Source organism: Diabrotica virgifera, chromosome 2 (genome assembly GCF_917563875.1).
Source record: "Diabrotica virgifera virgifera chromosome 2, PGI_DIABVI_V3a".
Classification (NCBI taxonomy): domain Eukaryota; kingdom Metazoa; phylum Arthropoda; class Insecta; order Coleoptera; family Chrysomelidae; genus Diabrotica; species Diabrotica virgifera.
Window position 1 is genome coordinate 240,812,148 of NC_065444.1, and position 18,038 is coordinate 240,830,185.

The 18,038-nt window shown below is 30.3% G+C and overlaps 1 protein-coding gene across 1 annotated transcript in view; it reads left to right on the forward strand.

The window, feature by feature from the left end:
- The window catches only part of LOC114335431 (uncharacterized), a 561,026-nt gene that overhangs the window by 489,993 nt on the left and 52,995 nt on the right, over positions 1 to 18,038 (forward strand). The window contains exon 5 of the mRNA XM_050645032.1: positions 5,055 to 5,103. Coding sequence (XP_050500989.1) covers positions 5,055 to 5,103 — 49 coding nt within the window. The remainder of the gene's footprint in view (positions 1 to 5,054; positions 5,104 to 18,038) is intronic.

The window sequence follows — 18,038 nt, forward strand, 5'->3', positions numbered from 1 at the left end:
GACGGTTATCTAAAATGGATGATAAACGTTACAAAAATTCGCGGAAATTGGTCCTAGTTTCGAAGTACGCTATAAGCCGATACCTGCTTTGATAAATCGAGTTTGGAACGTAAGCCATTTTTCATAAATACAAGTTTTTCTTCTTTCAATTGTGCATAATTTTAAACTTTAAGAAAAATGTCGGTTTTTAAAGAAATCTGTTCAAAATTTTGGCAAAATACCTAAGAAGATATGAGATTATACATAATTTACATACAGGGTGCGCCAAACCTCTAGTTTTCTTTGATTACAGCTAAACTGTGGGATATACAAAAAAATGTTTTGAACAAAACCAATGTATATTGAAGCCGTCTATAATTTAAAATTATTTTCGATTATACAGGGTGTGTCAGAACGACGGTACGAACCAAAGTTTTGTTTTTTTAAATCGAACATCCTATATATTAAATCATTTTTAAATATACCTTTTAAAAATATTTAGAATTTATATGAGGTATTATTATAGGCCTAAAGTTAACAATTGTCTAAATATTTACACTTTTATTGAGAAAAATGGTAATATTCAAAGGGCTGTGAATTAGGCTTCCAAGGTAATAAAAATTTAAATGGCATGTTAAAGTTTTTTTTTTTAGTTTACTGTTATTTTTAAATAAATTAACATATTTGACATATAGCCATAAAATATACAGTGTGATCACTATTTGCAAATACAAAATTTTCTCATTTTTTTTAAATGGGACACCCTGTATATTTATATTGCCTTTTGTAGTAAATATTACAACCTTTCTTTTGGTATAACTTTGTATGTACCTAGCATGTTTCGTTTTGTAGATATTTAAAAAAACTCTAGATTTTACATTTTTGCGGATTTTTTATTAAATAATTTTTTCGCAAAAAAAAATAATTTTAATCTGGTTTTAGAAACATACATTAAAATATCAAATATGAAAATAAAAACGTAATTAAAGATTAAAATAAATCGTATACTAGTACAATTCGAATGAATTTAATAACTTTAAATTAGTTACTAATTTAAATAAACAACCAAATTTGAAATCTACCCTAGTAATTTTTCTACCGCAGCAACTTTCCTGTACCAAATTAATTGTTAGTTATATTGTATTTACGAGTAAGATCAGTTAACCTTTAATTTACCTTTTAAGTTTATTTACATCTTGAGAACATAATTATTATAAAGTATGCTTGGAAACAAATGAATGTTAAATGTATCAGTCAAATTATTTATTAATATAACTAGTATTAACTGCTGTTACAAAAGCTAGTAATACTTTTGTAGTTAAAATTTTTGTAACAATTTTTAATATTTTAAATTTAAATTTTTCAACCGAACAATAATTGATGGATATGATATTTATGACACGACTACATAGATACTATTTATTTTATAATTCATAATTCATAACGTTCATTTGTTTCAAAGCATACTTTATACGTTCTCAAGATGTAGGTAAATTAAAAAGTTATTAACTGATCTTATTAACTGGAAATTTCTAAGATAGATGTTAAAATAGTTGTTTAATTTAATAATTAATTTATCTATATTAATTACTTATTAGCATGGTAAAATATTGGTTGTAAAATAATTTTAAAGTTATTAAATTTAATTAAATTGCACTCGCATACGTTTTATTTTAACCGTTAATTACGTTTTTATTTTGATCTTTGATATTTTAGTGTTTCCAAAATCAGATTACAATTTTTTTTGCAAAAAAATTTAATTAAAATTATCGCGGATATAAAATATCCGCGAAACGTAAAATCTATAGCTCTTTTTTAAATATTTACAAAACCAAACATGCTATGTACATACAACCTTATACCAAAAGAAAGGTTGTAATATTTACTACAAAATGCAATACTAATATACAGGGTGTTCTATTTAAAACAAATGAGAAAATTTTGTATTCGCAAATAGTGATCACACTGTAATTTTTATGCCTATAAGTAAAAGATATTAAATTATTTAAAATTGACACTTATAAAAAATTTGACTTAGCACTTCAATTTTTATTACCTTGGAAACATAATCCACAGCCCTATAAACATTACCATTTTTCTCAATATAAATGTAAATATTTCGAAAATTATTAACTTTAGGCCTATAAGACTTTATACAAATTTTTCATATTTTTAAAAACTATATTCAAAAATTATTTAATATATAGGGTGTTCCATTTTGAAAAAATACAACTTTGGTTCATACCGCCGTTCTGACTTACCCTGTATAATCGAAAATAATTTTAAATTATTAAAGGATTTGATATACATTAGTTTTGTTAAAAATTTTTTTCTGTGTATCCCATAGTTTAGCCGTATTCAATTAAAACCAGAGGGCGCACCCTGTATAATATAGAGCTGTCGAAAATTGAGAACGGTACGAAACCACTTATGTAGACGACTTTTTGGTAATTTAGTCACCACGCTAAATGTTGCGAGAGATATGAATTGATCTGACAATATTCGTTGGTTTTATACTTTATTTTTATATTACGTTTTTTGCCTTGAAATTTAATATTTTCATAGCGTTTTAATAATAAATTAAAATTAACTTTAACTCACAATAAAAAAATGCTAAGACAATGCTTAGTGTTAAATGCTAATGCAACACTTGTTGATTAACTGTGTACCGTAGTGATATTAACTTATCCAAATATTATTGCGCTTTAGCACAATAATTAAAGTCCATTATATAACTATAATATACATAATAATATATTATGTATATTATGTATATTATATATAATATACAGTATATATATATATTATATATAATATACAGAGAGAGTCTGTAATTTGGATTAAATTCAATATCTCAAGTACTAATTGTTTTTTTGAAAAATGCTCAGACCCTCGATTACTATTTCAAATTGTCCTTTTTGACATACAATAATAATTTATACAGGGTGTCCCAATTTAGAGATATGACGTCATCGTTGATTTTCTTAAATGGCAACACTGTCATTTTGATAGCTGTTTTGATAGGGCGTGTAAAGTTAGACACAACTGCAAAATGTCAAATTTTTATTCTCTACCATTCACAAGATAATAGAAAATAACAAAGTTATTAGTTAATTCAAAGTTAAATTAGCAAAGTTAATTCAATAATTAAAATACTAATTGTTTTTTTGAAAAATGCTCAGACCCGTCGATTAGTATTTCAAATTTTAATTTTTGACATACAATAATAATGTATACAGGGTGTCCCAATTTAGAGATATGACGTCATCGTTGATTTTCTTAAATGGCAACACTGTCATTTTGATAGCTATTTTGATAGGGTTATAAAGTTATACACAACTGCAAAATTTCAAATTTTTATTCGCTACCATTTACAAGATAATAAAAAATAACAAAGTTATGAAAAACTAGTAATCAAATAATAATTGAATTTAATTATTTCAATTAAGCAAATGCTCATAACGTTGCCCATTGACAATTTGACAATAATTAAGGGCAACATTATGAGTATTTGCTTATTTGAAATAATTAAATTCAATTATTCGTTATTTGATTACTTGCTTTTCATAACTTTGTTATTTTTTATTATCTTGTAAACGATAGGGAATAAACGATCAGAAATAGAACTGGGTCAGAAATAGAACAAAAGTCAAAGACGCAGGTCAACATATAACCAGGCTAAAATGGAGCTTCGCAGGTCATAACGCTAGACAAACGGACAATAGGTGGAATAGCACGAGCACGATACAACAATGGAGACCATGGACAGGAAAGAGAGCAAGAGGACGACCCCAGATGAGATGGGGAGACGACATTAAAAAGATAGGAGGAACGCACTGGAAACAGAAAGCACTAAACAGAAGCGAATGGAGGAAACTGGTGGAAGCCTATGTTCAGAATTGGACGAATTAAAGGGCAAAAGAAGATAGGGAATAAAAATTTGAAATTTTGCAGTTGTGTACAACTTTACACACCCTATCAAAATAGCTATCAAAATGACAGTGTTGCTATTTAAGAAAATCAACGATGACGTCATATCTCTAAATTGGGACACCCTGTATACATTATTATTTTATGTCAAAAAGGACAATTTGAAATACTAATCGACGGGTCTAAGCATTTTTCAAAAAAACAATGAGTATTTGAGATATTGAATATATTCCAAATTACAGACTCTCTCTGTATATATTATAGTAACATATACACAGTGGATCAGAGAAAACGGGCCACCAACAAAATTGGTCATTTTTGATGTCTAGAATTTTATAAACACCAGTTGTGCGATCAAAATGATTTTTTAATATGTTATGGCATTATTCTTTAACAATATCGCTGTGATATTATTGTTGCTAATAGACAGGTAAATTGTTATTGCATACCAGGTATAACAATCAAATTGTGTTTTTTCTCAAAGTTCACCACACGCTGTGGAATATTCTAGCTTTTATAAAATACTGAAATTAAAACCCAACTAAAGCCTCACGTTTTCTTGACATTCTGTTTTTTTATTCATTCGCTTATGTTGGATAATAAAAAAGTTAGGTTCTTACCTAGCAAAACAACTAGCCATGTTCTTCATCAATATAGGGTGCTTCTAAATAAGTTCGACAAACATTAAGGGGTAATTCTGCATTACCCATTCTGCATTAAAATAATGACCGTTTGCTTTATAAACATATGTCCGCAAATGCTTCGTTTGCGAGATGCAGGATGTTGCATTTTATCGTACAAACTGACGATTTATTTATTGGTCTAAAACCGGTTGAGACATGCAAATGGAAATTGGTAGGTTTTAAGAGGTAGTTATTTCGCATTTTTTGACATACATTTAAGAATTTCATATTCACCATTGGCGTACATACGGATAATATGACCCGTACGCGCGCCAATGGTGAATATAAAATTATTAATTGTATTACATTACAGTAATCAACATTAGAAAAATTATACAGGATCGCATAAAAGTTACTGATTTTTGCAGATGTATAAAATAAGTATTGAAATTTATTAAAAATATTAATATTAAATTTAATAATAACAGAATTTTGACTAATCGTATTTTCTATTTGTTTTAGGTTAGTAATACATTCAGCTCTTCTGATTATCTTCTAAGAAGAGCATTGAGTAAGTAAATACCACTTAGAAAAGTACTTAAACCATTATAATTAACATTGTTTATCAAAATCAGATCAAAATTACATTTATTGCAGTCGAAAATATGCACAACCTTCCAAAATCTTTTACAATCACTCCTAGAAACGTTACAAATGATCTCATTGTCAGTATTCTCCTATGCATGAAGTAAACACTCCGAAATGCTTCATCAAAACCAACGACATATATGCCTGGTTGCATCAACAAATCTTAAGCTCCAGCTTAGGTCAGCTAAGCTTATACAGGGTGTCCGAAAACTCTACCGACAAACGAAAACAGGAGATTCCTCAGATAATTTTAAGACAATTTAACCCAATTCATCTAGTCCGAAAATGCTTCCTAAAGATCTAAGAGCTGGGAGCGGATTTTGTGCGTGATAAGTAATATGGAAAAACTATATGGGGATATGTTGAATTAGTTGTGTACATGACTTTCACCAACGGCCGGAAACCAGAGTTGGGGCCGAGGGTAGGTATAAGGGGTCAAAGTCGCGGATTTTATTATTTTTTTATGACGCTCATGATTGAGATAGTGCACCAAAATTTGGGAATAGGTAGACCATGAAATAACTAAGTAATATCCCTAGAGGCGGAAACCAGAGTGGCGGACGAGGGTAGTTATAAGGGGTAAAAGTCGCGGTTTTTATTATTTTTTTTGTGGCGCTCATGTAGGAGATAGTGCACCAAAATTTGGGAATAAGTAGATCATGACATTACTAAGTAAAATCTCCAGGGGCGGAACGCTGCGTGGGAGACAAATGTTGTGCCGATTCACAAAAAAAATAATACACACTGCGACTTTGACCCCTTAAAACTACCCTCATCCCCAACTCTGGTTTCCGGCTCTGGGGATTTTACTTAGCTAAGTCATGGTCTACTTATTCCCAAATTTTGGTGCAGTCTCTCAATCTAGCACGTCGCAAAAAACCCCTTATATTTTTTATATTCACACCTACCCCCACCCCTTTATCGGCCACGCAGCATTCCACCCCTAGGGATTGTACTTACTAACCTCATGACCTACTTATTCCCAAATTTTGGTGCACTATCTCGATCATGAGAGTCACAAAAAAAATAATAAAAACGGCGATTTTGACACCTTATAACTACCCTCATACCCAACTCTGATTTCCGACTCTGAGGATTTTACTTAGTTATGTCATGGTCTACTTATTCCCAAATTTTGGTGCACTCTCTCAATCACGAACGTTGCAAAAAAACCCCTTATATTTTTTGTATTCACCCCTGCCCCACCCCTTTGTCGGCCACGCAGCCTGCCACTCCTGGAGATTTTACTTAGTTACGTTTTAACCTACTTATTCCCAAATTTTGGTGAACTCTTTCGATCATGAGCGTCACAAAAAAAAATAATAAAAACGGCGATTTTGACCCCTTATAACTACCCTCATCCCCAACTCTGGTTTCCGGCTCTGGGGATTTTACTTAGTAATGTCATGGTCTACTTATTCCCAAATTTTGGTGCACTATCTCGATCATGAGCGTGATAAAAAAAAATAATAAAATCCGCGACTTTGATCCCTTATACCTACCCTCGGCCCCAACTCTGGTTTACGGCCGTTGGTGAAAGTCATGTACACAACTAATTCAACATATCCCCGAATAGTTTTTCCATATTACTTATCACGCACAAAATCCGCTTCTATCTCTCCGACTAGAGCTAGAGCTATTTGAAGATGGCGTCTGGTAATTAGTTTTTCTTAAATATCTCCAGAACGCCTCTATTTAGAAGAACGAAAATTGGTACACATATTTATCTTCTAGGGATAAATCGATTTCATTAATTGCAAGTTTCTAGTACCCATCAGCTATATTGGGTAAGGCATAACTTTTTTGTTTTCAATTTTTAAGCACTTTTGAGTCTGGATTATTAAAATGTAAGCTATTATAGTACTAAAAGGTACTCTTACTTTAAGTCGATAGATAGGTCGACACACCGTTTTCTAGAAAAATCGATTTGAAAATTTTTCGTTGTTTGAATATCAAAAAAAAACTTCAATAAAAAAACTATTTAGAAAAACGAAAATTGGTACATTTATTTATATTCCAGAGACGAATCAATTTTATTAATTGTTAATTTCTAGTATTGGTCATATACGTCCGTTTTGGGAAGGTCAGCGGTTATTTTATCGCATACCTTTTTTGTCTTTAATTTTTAAGATTTTTTGACATAAGATTATTAAATTATGAGGTATTCTAGTATTAAAAGTTACTCTTGCTTGAAGTTAGTAAAATACAGCGTTTTTTTTTATTTTCAAAATTTTATGCCTATTACTGGTACTAGAAAGTTACCATGGATGGGATCGATTTATCTCTGGAAGATAAATATGTGTACAAATTTTCGTTTTTCTAACTAAAAGCGTTCTGGAGGTATTTAAGAAAAACTAATTACAAGACACCATCTTCAAAGAGCTCTAGCTCACTTAGGAAGCATTTTCGGACTAGGTGAATTTGGTTAAATTCTCTTAAAATTATCTGAGGAATCTCCTGTCTTCGTTTGTCAGTAGAGTTTCTGGACACTCTCTAGACTCTAGATAGGGCGGCTTTAAGTCTCTCTTACGTTAAACCATAATTTTCGATGTTTATCTATGCAACATATATGGCAATCCATTGTGGCAAACTAAAAATTGATCTAAGACTCAATGGTGCAACGCGTATGTTTCGTAAGGTGAGCTTAAGGCACGTCTTAAGCTTAAAATTTGCTGGTGCAACCAGCCACTAATGTCCTTAAAACCTGGTATTTCCCAAGATTAAAAAAGAATAAATTTTTATCTTTATGCCACGTGGCATGTATTTGCCACTGCAGTCGAACCCGCTTATTGGAATAGCCTTCGTGCCAAGCAAAAGTATTCCTATAACCGAGATATTCTAATAACCGATCATTGGTGGCTAGTAGAAACGTTTCGGGGCTTCAAATTTTCATTCCTTAAAGCGGGATATTCCTTTAACAGGTATTCTAATAAGCGGGTTCGCGGGTTAAAAAACTAAAGGTCCTTAGTTTTTTCAGCACAAAATGTTGCGTATCTAAAATCTAGTACTTTAAATTAAATAGCTTAATTACTATGACATTGTATTTACATAATTTCTGCTAACAATTTGTTTCTGGATGGTCGTCCACAATTGTGTTTTGGAAGATTGTTTCTGTAATGACTTGGAGCCGATATATTGAACATTATATTCGATAAGCGGTATTTCCATCTTCGTAGGGCTGACTGCTATGTGAGACTTAAAATCGAACTATGACATTTTAGTTTTATATGTCACCTTATTTATATTTTCCATGCATTAACAATAACTCTATCAATTACATGTATAAAGAGGTTCCGCCACCATTTCTTTCCTTTTATCTTGATTCTGTAGCTCGATATTCGGTACTCAGCTGTAACTTTTGGCTGAAAAATTTATAGTATTATTACAAATTTTTCCTTTCTTTGAAGTTGAAGACAAAAGGAGTTTATTGTTATTTTCGCATGTGTCAGTTAAACTTGAATGTATTTCGTAACTCTGCGATATCTGGCAAATATCTGTGCTCCTTAACATTATCGAGAAGCATTTCTTCATCAGTAAGCCCATCTACAGGAGGCGGAATATATAATATACAGTATTAACAGTATCCGCACAAGTAAATCTTCATCCTCCTCCAATAAAGCTAAATGCAAAAGCAGTTGTCAAAGGTCTCTTGATTTCCCACGATATTACTAGAACGGTAAAGTTAGTTAGAAATACCAAATAAAAAAAATATAGAATCTCTTTACCACAGTACTTTTTAACACCAAATTTTGCCTTTACTCGTTTATAATTCAAGTAAATAGCTACTTATTATTAACTCTTACTTCAAATAATTAAACAAAACTGAACAAAATGCAAAATTTGACACAACGTGACTAAGCGGCGCTTTAGGCTAAGGTTGGGTATGCAAAAACCAAAAACATTATTGTTTTTAATAATGTTTTTTTAAATAATAATATAGACATTCGATAGAAGAATGTAAATTGATAATTTTGGAAATATAATTTTTTTGTGCCGAAATTACTTCGACAAAAATAAAAAAATAATTTTCGATTTTTTCAATATTTATTAAATTAAAAAAAATTAAATTCAATATTTATTAAATTAAATTTACCTTTGTAATTACTTCAAAATATTTTATTAGATTTGTACTTTATATTTTGTTTTAATAAAAATGTAGCAACAAAATTGGCATTGAAATAGTGACCTATAAAAAATACATTTAAAAATGTTGCATTTACGCATCGTTGGGAATCCAGGGATTAAACCATTCCAGTTAAGATTATTCAGCAGAATCACATTAAAATTACATTCATTGCAGTCGAAAATATGCACAACCTACCAAAATCCCTTACAGTCACTTCCAGAAACGTTACAAATGATCTCATTGTCAGTCTTCTCCTATGCATCAAGTAAACACTCCGAAATGCATCATCAAAACCAACGACATCTAGTGTCCTTAATTATCATATTGTTTACGGCGAGTACTCGAGAGCCGTTTACGTTTTGCTGCGAAACAGAAACCATATAAATTTACCGGAGGTAAAATATTCCGCAAGGTGGTTTATTCTATTCCGTTTCAACCCTTTTTGGACTATGTTTATTAATTTCGTTCGCTCGCTCGCTCACTCCATTCACACAATAAGCATATTTCGTTTGTTGAATTTGTTTCTCTGCATCATGTACCTGTGCGAAACACAGCGGCAATTTAAATGCATTGTATTGCTTCTTTATGATGCGACGCCGAGACGACGCATGCAGCAAGGGGTGGCTCTGATTAAATCCTGCGCCCTAATACACTACCATTTTTGGCATTAAATATGACCGGGAAAAACCTACTCTAATTCATGCCATTTTTTTACCAGCGATATAGATCTTTTCAATTTATAATAGTGCAGTCACTGAAGGTGAATATGCGCTATTACCTCCGATTTCGTTGAACCACAATCGATTTGCATGAAAATTGGTGAGTGGTTAGAGGATATCTCAAGGAACAAAGGTGACATGGTGCCAACTTGCGCTTTTACCCTGGGGGTGGATGTCACCCCTCCTCGGGGGTGAAAATTCTTTTATTAAAAATAACCCCACAATTCGATAGAGGGACAAATTATGAGCAAAATTTGTTATATAAAGTTATTAAAATAAATCAAAACTTTTTGAGTCATTAAAGATCAAAGATTTTAATTTTTCGTGAGAAAAATGCATGTTTTTAACCGATTTTTCATAAATAACTCAAAAACTATAAGTTTTTACAAAAAAGTTATTATTATCAAAATTGAGGCAAATAAGCAATCAAATAAACTTCTTACTAGAAAAACCTTTTTATGTTAACTAAAAGTAAGATATAGGTAATTGAATGTATATTTCTTTCGTCGAGTACCCAAATCTAAGTATTCAAGCTTAAATACCGGCAAAATGATGCATTTTATTACATAAACTTATTAAACATTTGTCAAAGCTCATAGAAATATCTATCAAATAAGCGCTCGAACAAGTTCATTGCATTAAAATTTATGCACCAAAAATGTTTCAAAATGTATCTTTTAAAATTTTTTCCAAAAAATGTTATAGTTTTTTTGTAAATAACTCCGTTAATTTTTAAGATATCAGGTTCAACTAAAAACTAATTAAAAGTTGATTCCAAGACCTATTAAAAAATGTCAAAACTAGTCTTTTAGACATCTCACTTTTTAACAATAAAATGTTAAATTGCCCCGGATACATGGTTCTCGCAGAAAAATTGAAATTTTAAACGTTTCCATCCCGGTTATTTTTTACTCTACGGAAATAATAAAAAAGGTAAAGGATTTGGAACAGAAAAAACTAAAATTTAGTTATACAGGGTGTCCCGAAAAGATTGGTCATAAATTATACCACAGATTCTGGGGCCAAAAATAGGTTGATTGAACCTCACTTACCTATATACAATATTGCACACAAAAAAAGTTACAGCCCTTTGAAGTTACAAAATGAAAATCGATTTTTTTTCATATATCGAAAACTCTCAAAGATTTTTTATTGAAAATGGACATGTGACATTTATATGGCAGCAACATCTTAAAAAAAAATTTAAGTAAAATTTGTGCACCCCATAAAAATTTTATGGGGGTTTTGTTCCCTTAAACCCCCCCAAACTTTTGTGAACGTTCCAATTAAATTATTATTGTGGCACCATTAGTTAAACACATTATTTTTAAAACTTTTTTGCCTCTTAGTACTTTCTCAATAAGCCAGTGTTTATCGAGATATTTTGAATATTTGTCGAATCCACCACATATTTGTATATGGTTAAGTACGATTATAGAGACCTGTTAATAATCTGAAAATTTATTTATAATTTACATTTTTAGGTGTATTTTGAAAAAGAAGCTACATCTCGATAAAAGGTGACTTATGAACAAAAGACTGAGAGGCAAAAGTTTTAAAAATACTGTGTTTAACTAATGGTACCACAATAATACTTTAATTGGAACGTACACAATCATTTGGGGGGTTTAAAGGAACAAACCCCCCATACAATTTTTACGTAAATATATTGAAAAAGAAGCCGCATCTCAATAAAAACTGACTTATCGAAAAAATACTAGGTGGCAAAAAACTTTTAAAAACGTTGTGTTTAACTAATGGTACCACAATAATGAATTAATTGGAACGTACAAAAAAGTTTGGGGGGGTTTAAGGGAACAAAATCCCCATAAATTTTTTATGAGGTGGACAAATTTCACTAAAATTTTGTTTCAAGATGTTCCTGCAATAAGAGTGATACATGTCCATTTTCAATAAAAAATCTCTAATAGTTTTCGATATATTGAAAAAAATCGATTTTCATTTTGTAACTTCAAAGGGCTATAACTTTTTTTATGAGCACATTTGTACTAAAGTAAGTTAGGTTAAATCGATCTATTTTTGACCCCAGAATGTGTGGTATAATTTATGACCATTCTTTTCGGGACACCCTGTATATCATTTTTTACGTATATTGAGTATTTTTGGAGTTATTATCAAAAGATAATGAAAAGTACGATAATTTTAAAAAATCTGATTTTTTTAAATTGTACCTTTTTTTCAAAAATATGCATTCTAAACCGGTGAAAATTGTTGAAATCATTAACTATATTAACCTATAGAAATTTTTGTGAGGATTACTGAAAATTTTAATTTTTGTGGAAATGGCGTATGCTTTTTTTCATTTTTTTCCTAAAAAAATCGAAAGGGTTCTCTTATTTTCATCATAACTTGCTTAATTTTGATACTATTAACTTCTACTGGAGCTCATTTGATAGGTACTCCGAAGTACTTTGAAAAGTGCTTAACAAGTATATTCTATAAAATGCATCATTTTCCCGTTATGTAAGCTTGAATATTTAGATTTGAGAACTCGTTGAAAAAAATATACATTCAATTACCCATAACTCACTTTGAAATAACATTAGTTTAGTTCTTTAAGTGGGGAGTGTATTGAATTTTTTATTATCTTTAATTTTGGTAATAAAAGTTTTTTTACAAAAGCTTATAATTTTTGAGTAATACGTGAAAAACAGCTTTCAAACGTGCATTCTTTTTAAGAAAAAATAAAATTTTTGATATCAAATAACTCAAAAAGTATTGATTTATGTTAATAACTTTATATAACAAATGTTGCTTACATGTTGCCCATCTATCGATTTCTGGTATTTTTTATTAAAAAAAATTTCACCCCCAAAAGCGCAAGTTGGTATCATGTCACCTTTGTCCCTTGAAGTATCTTCTAACTACTCACCAATTTTTATAAAAATCGATGAAGGTTCAACGAAATCGGAGGTGAAAACCTTCAGTGACTCCACTAATAAGTAATTTAATTAATTAATAAGTAATTTTTAAGTAAAGCCAGGCTACATGATAACTGGAAACTTGATTGGAATCAATACTCTCTAAACTGTTCGATAAGGTACACTCTTTTACGTCCGAAAATCCCGACAGGTTATTGGCATAAAAATTAAGATTTTTCAAGATACGATATTGTTACTATATCTCGACTAAAATTTGGCCACGCCTGTTATCCAGGATTTATGCGAAATTTGCAATACAATAAGTGGCTTGGATCATATAGTTACTCATTTGCGGCAGTAAAGTAACACTTGATTGTACTGAAAGAAGAATTTTACTTTACCTGCCGCGATTAATCAAATTAACCAAGATTGAATGTAACTGGTCGATGGCAGTAGTCGAATGGCGAGTATTTGAGTGAACTTAAAATTTATTAACTTTAATTATTATTAAAAATATTGTACACAATTTGCGATATTATCAATTAAATTTATGTCAAAAATTAAAATTCTGTGGTATTTTGTAATTATATTCATATAAAATAAATTCAAACTTGACCGACTTAGTAATTATTCAATATTGATAACTACTTATCGATTAAAAATCGAAAGCGGCCATCTTGCAAAAGTTATCTGTCATCACTGTCATGAAATTATTATGACATCTAAAATTTAAAAAGTTCTTAAATTGTAAATTGCAAGTAAGTGTTAAAACCAATATCAAATTATTTTAGAAAGTGAAATTGTAGATAAAACATATTTTGGCATTGTCCAAGCTGTCAAGGTTTCAGTACTTCATTCGGCAGTTTTTCATTCGGGGATTATTAAAATTATGATTATTTTATGAAATAATGAAGATACTAAAATTAAAAAAATTGTGTGGTGTTATAATGAGATTTAAAAGAAGTTAAATAAACGACAGATTTTTATTCATTTTTTTATAAATTATATATTATTTTTTAAATAATTATACTCTGCTCTTTGAAATACCACTTTTTTAGCAAAAACTTTCTTTGTTTATATATTTTAACTTAGACAATAAAAGTTTATTATTTTTAAACATATGCAATTGTTTAAACAATATTTCACAAACAATAATAAAATTAGTTTGATTGTTGTGGAATTAAAATATGAAAATACAACAAAATATAATGTAAGAAAATAATATATGGTTCATTCCACGAATATACGACTGTTTTGGATTATCGCGACAACGAATATTTTAGTGTACAACATAAGAAGTACGAAAGTAAATGACTCTAATAATTAGTCCAATAAACAACAATGTAATTTGCAATTTACTTTCGTTCTTCATATTTTGCACAATAAAATATTCGTTGTCGAGATAATCCAACACAGTTCGTGGAATAGGGTATATTAGATAAAGATTGGAAGAAACTTTGGAAATCAACTTGTGTGAATCGAACACCTCAATCCTGCGCTTAGCACCAAAAATTAATGTTTATTTAGAAAAATACCTGACGACGTGGTAGTTAATCGATTTTAATTTTGCAAATGAAAGCAAATGAAAGGTACAATATTCTTCTATATATAAAAAAAATTGAACTTGCTATCTGTTTTACTTTCAGTCCTGCAACATTTTGAAAAAAATATTTTTTTTGCAAAAGCTGGATTGCAAAATCTGTTTAACCAATCTTAATGAAATTTAAAGTATTGTTTTACTATATCATAAAGTTTTTCTGGGTAAAATATGAAGGTCCTAAGTGTAGTATAAATGGTTGAAAACCGTAAAATGCGAATACATGTTTTTTGTGGTTTTTTCGCAATTATTGCTATTTTGTAACAAGGGTGACAATTTTTAAAAATTTTAGCTAATCCTATATTGTAGGAAATTTAATTACGCAACTTTTATGTCAGTGCAACTTTTTTCTGTGTGAAATGAATACTTTTGTGGAAGTGAATACTTTTAAAGTTATAATCAAAAATATAAGAAAAAAATCGAATTTTTCTTTCATTTTTTGACATTTTGATTAATTAAACAATGTTCCGGACCTTTCTGAGTGGAAGGATACATCAATTATTGTTATATGAGTTAATGTTTCTCTGGCCTACTTCTCGGCTTCATGCTTTTAGGTGATTTCTCATTTAATCTTTTATTTTGAGTAGGACCACACTGTCCTTGCGATCGGTGCATGGCCTCGTGTGTCCCGCTTTCATGCAAAATGGAGGCATACAAGGGAAAACTTCAAAGTTCCCTTTTCCTTTTATTCTGAGCCTTTGACGACGAGGTAATAATTTTAATGAGACTTAGTGGGTTTTGGCCACGCGAACACTCCTTTCAGATGCTTTTGTTAGATAGCAAAGAACAATAGTATGGAATGAAACGCGTTCCTTGTGCCATGTCAATTTGGAACAAGATAATCGTATTTCACGGATGAATAATAACCGCCGGTCTTTTGTATTGTGGGATGGAATTTATGGTCACGTACCAAACTGATTTTGTTTTTTTTTTTTCATAATACGGAGATACCAATATTATCGCTTATAAACAACCAGAACAGATACACGGAATACAACTAAACGAAAAGCTGACTAACCTACAATATTAATATAAATACACATTTTTAAATTTAACAACTCTTCAAACAACTTCCCATTGTACTTTGCAAAGTAACAAGACACTTACTCTACACACACACTACACATTACTCCCCTGACTTAGTGATAAGTTATACAATTACGTGGCTAAAGGTTCTAGTTCTAAACCAAAGCCAGAATCAGAGAGAAAAAAAAAATTTCCCATTGTACCTCCAATTTTTTCCTAAAATGGCATCATAAAATGGCGTGCAGTAAGTTTTTTGAAGATATACTTCTTTAGGAGCGTTGCGAGTAAATTTATATGTGCGCGAATTCATCAAAAGTTTTGGTTCTGCGCGCAGCTGAAAGGTTATAGTGCTCTGATTGGGTAATTACAATAACCTGTCAACAATTGTTCAATATGTCGGCTATTTTATTAACACGTCAATGGTTATGGGTAAACAAATGTTGTATATATTAGTTTTTATTTTAGTGAGGACACATACAAAAGCAAGTTTATAATTGTAGTGACTTTTTAAATAGTTTTAAAAGCAACAGTTACGTAATTGTAAATGTTTCAGTATTGTAATAAAAAATTACATAGATACTTACCTATTTGAAAAATGGAAAATGTACCTATCTAGTGGGTAATGCTTTGATTTACATAATTTTATTACCAACAAAATTTCTAACAAGCTTCATCTAATATATTGTTTTCTTACTCTATGTTTTGTTGTTTTTTAATATTTTAATTCCTCAAAAATCAAACTAATTCAGAACTGTCAAACAGTAAAATGTTCAGTTGGCCTATCCTCCCACATGACGGATATATGTCAGTGGGTAAATGAGTAGAGGCTTAGATTACAAATCTGAGCACTCTGATATGCGCGGGTTCGATCCCCAATGCAAGTTTTTATTTTTTTTATGTGTTTTATACATTTTATGATTGTAAGTATATTTGTTATATAATTTTTTTTCAGAAAATGTGTATTTAGTTAAAATTTCTGCCAACAATTATTGTTCACAAATCATTTCTTTGTGGCATTTTTCTAAGTGTTTGTGTGTGTTTTATTCTTTTATTTTTTTAATTTTTGGTATTGTTTTAATAAAAAATTTTGGAAAGTAGTAGCTATTAAAATTAGTTTAATATTTAAATAAAATATAAATAAAGTGTTTAAAGTATATTAATTTCGTTGAAATCATACAATAGAAGTATAACTTCTTACTTGGGTACAAAGTACACACACATTCTTTTTTTTTTTTCACTCCTTCTTTAAATCACCAACTCGAATGGCTTCTACCCAGTTCTGCGTGGTGTTAGACAAAAACTCTGGTATTAGGCAAAAAAGAACTTAAATAACTTAAATAGATTGGTAATGAAACACTCGAAGTAAATGCCACACAATTATCTCATTTCTGAAGTTACAGTTATTTGTATAAGAATCCCTAAATTTCCTTCTATTCTTTTCAATCCTCTACCTTCAATTTAGTCTATCACCAACTTTCATTTTACGTTAATTATCTGCATTCGTTTAAGCGCTGAACCAGAATTTTTATACGACATAGGCACATAGGGGCGGTGGCAGATAATAGGGAGCTTTTGTGACTGCCTAACATAAACGTATCTACCTATACGTAAAGCACTTACGTATCGTAAAAATGATGAACGTTAATAGGGAGTTTTTGTAACTGCCTAAGTCATTTTTAAATTCCGTTGACATTAAATAAATTAAACAATGTTCACACAATATACAAATGTAAAAAAAGATAAATGTGAATGATGACATTGTATTGTTTTATAATTGCTTCTATTTAAATATAAAAATATTATTTTTCCTTAAATTTAAATTTTTTATTTTTGTTTATACCTTTTAGTTGTAGATTATGGTACCTACATCAGATTTCCAGTATAGTGTATTTATGCGATGCATAGATACAAATGTACTGCTCGAGTTTAAAAATAGATAATAGAATATCTAACAATAGCACGGGCAAAATACGTAAGCGTGAGCCACGTTCGTCATTCACTAGTAATGTCAACCCGCCTTTCTGGATAAAAAAGGTTTCTTATAATTTTTCTCTAAAGTTGATCGTTTTCGAGTTATAAGCACTTTAAAATTGAAAAAACGAAAAATGGCGATTTTCAAGGCTTAATAACTCGGTTAAAAGTTATTATTATGAAAGTCAGAAAGTGACTAAATTAAAGTTTAATGCCCCCCCGCTACAAGATCCCGAAGACATTTTTGTGATTATTTTATTACTAAGCTGTTATTTTTAAGTAATAATATTGAGCGCCATGCACGTGGTAGGCGGCCGTAAATGTGAGTGCAAGAGATGCACAATTGGACTGCCGGAGTGGCATCTCTCTCGCACTCAGCATTTACGGCCGGCTACCACGTGCATGGTGCTCAATATTATTACTTAAAAATAACAGCTTAGTAATAAAATAATGACATAAATTTCTTCGGGATCTTGTAGGGGGGCATTAAACTTTGATCTAGTCACTTTCTGATTTTCATAATAATAACTTTTAACC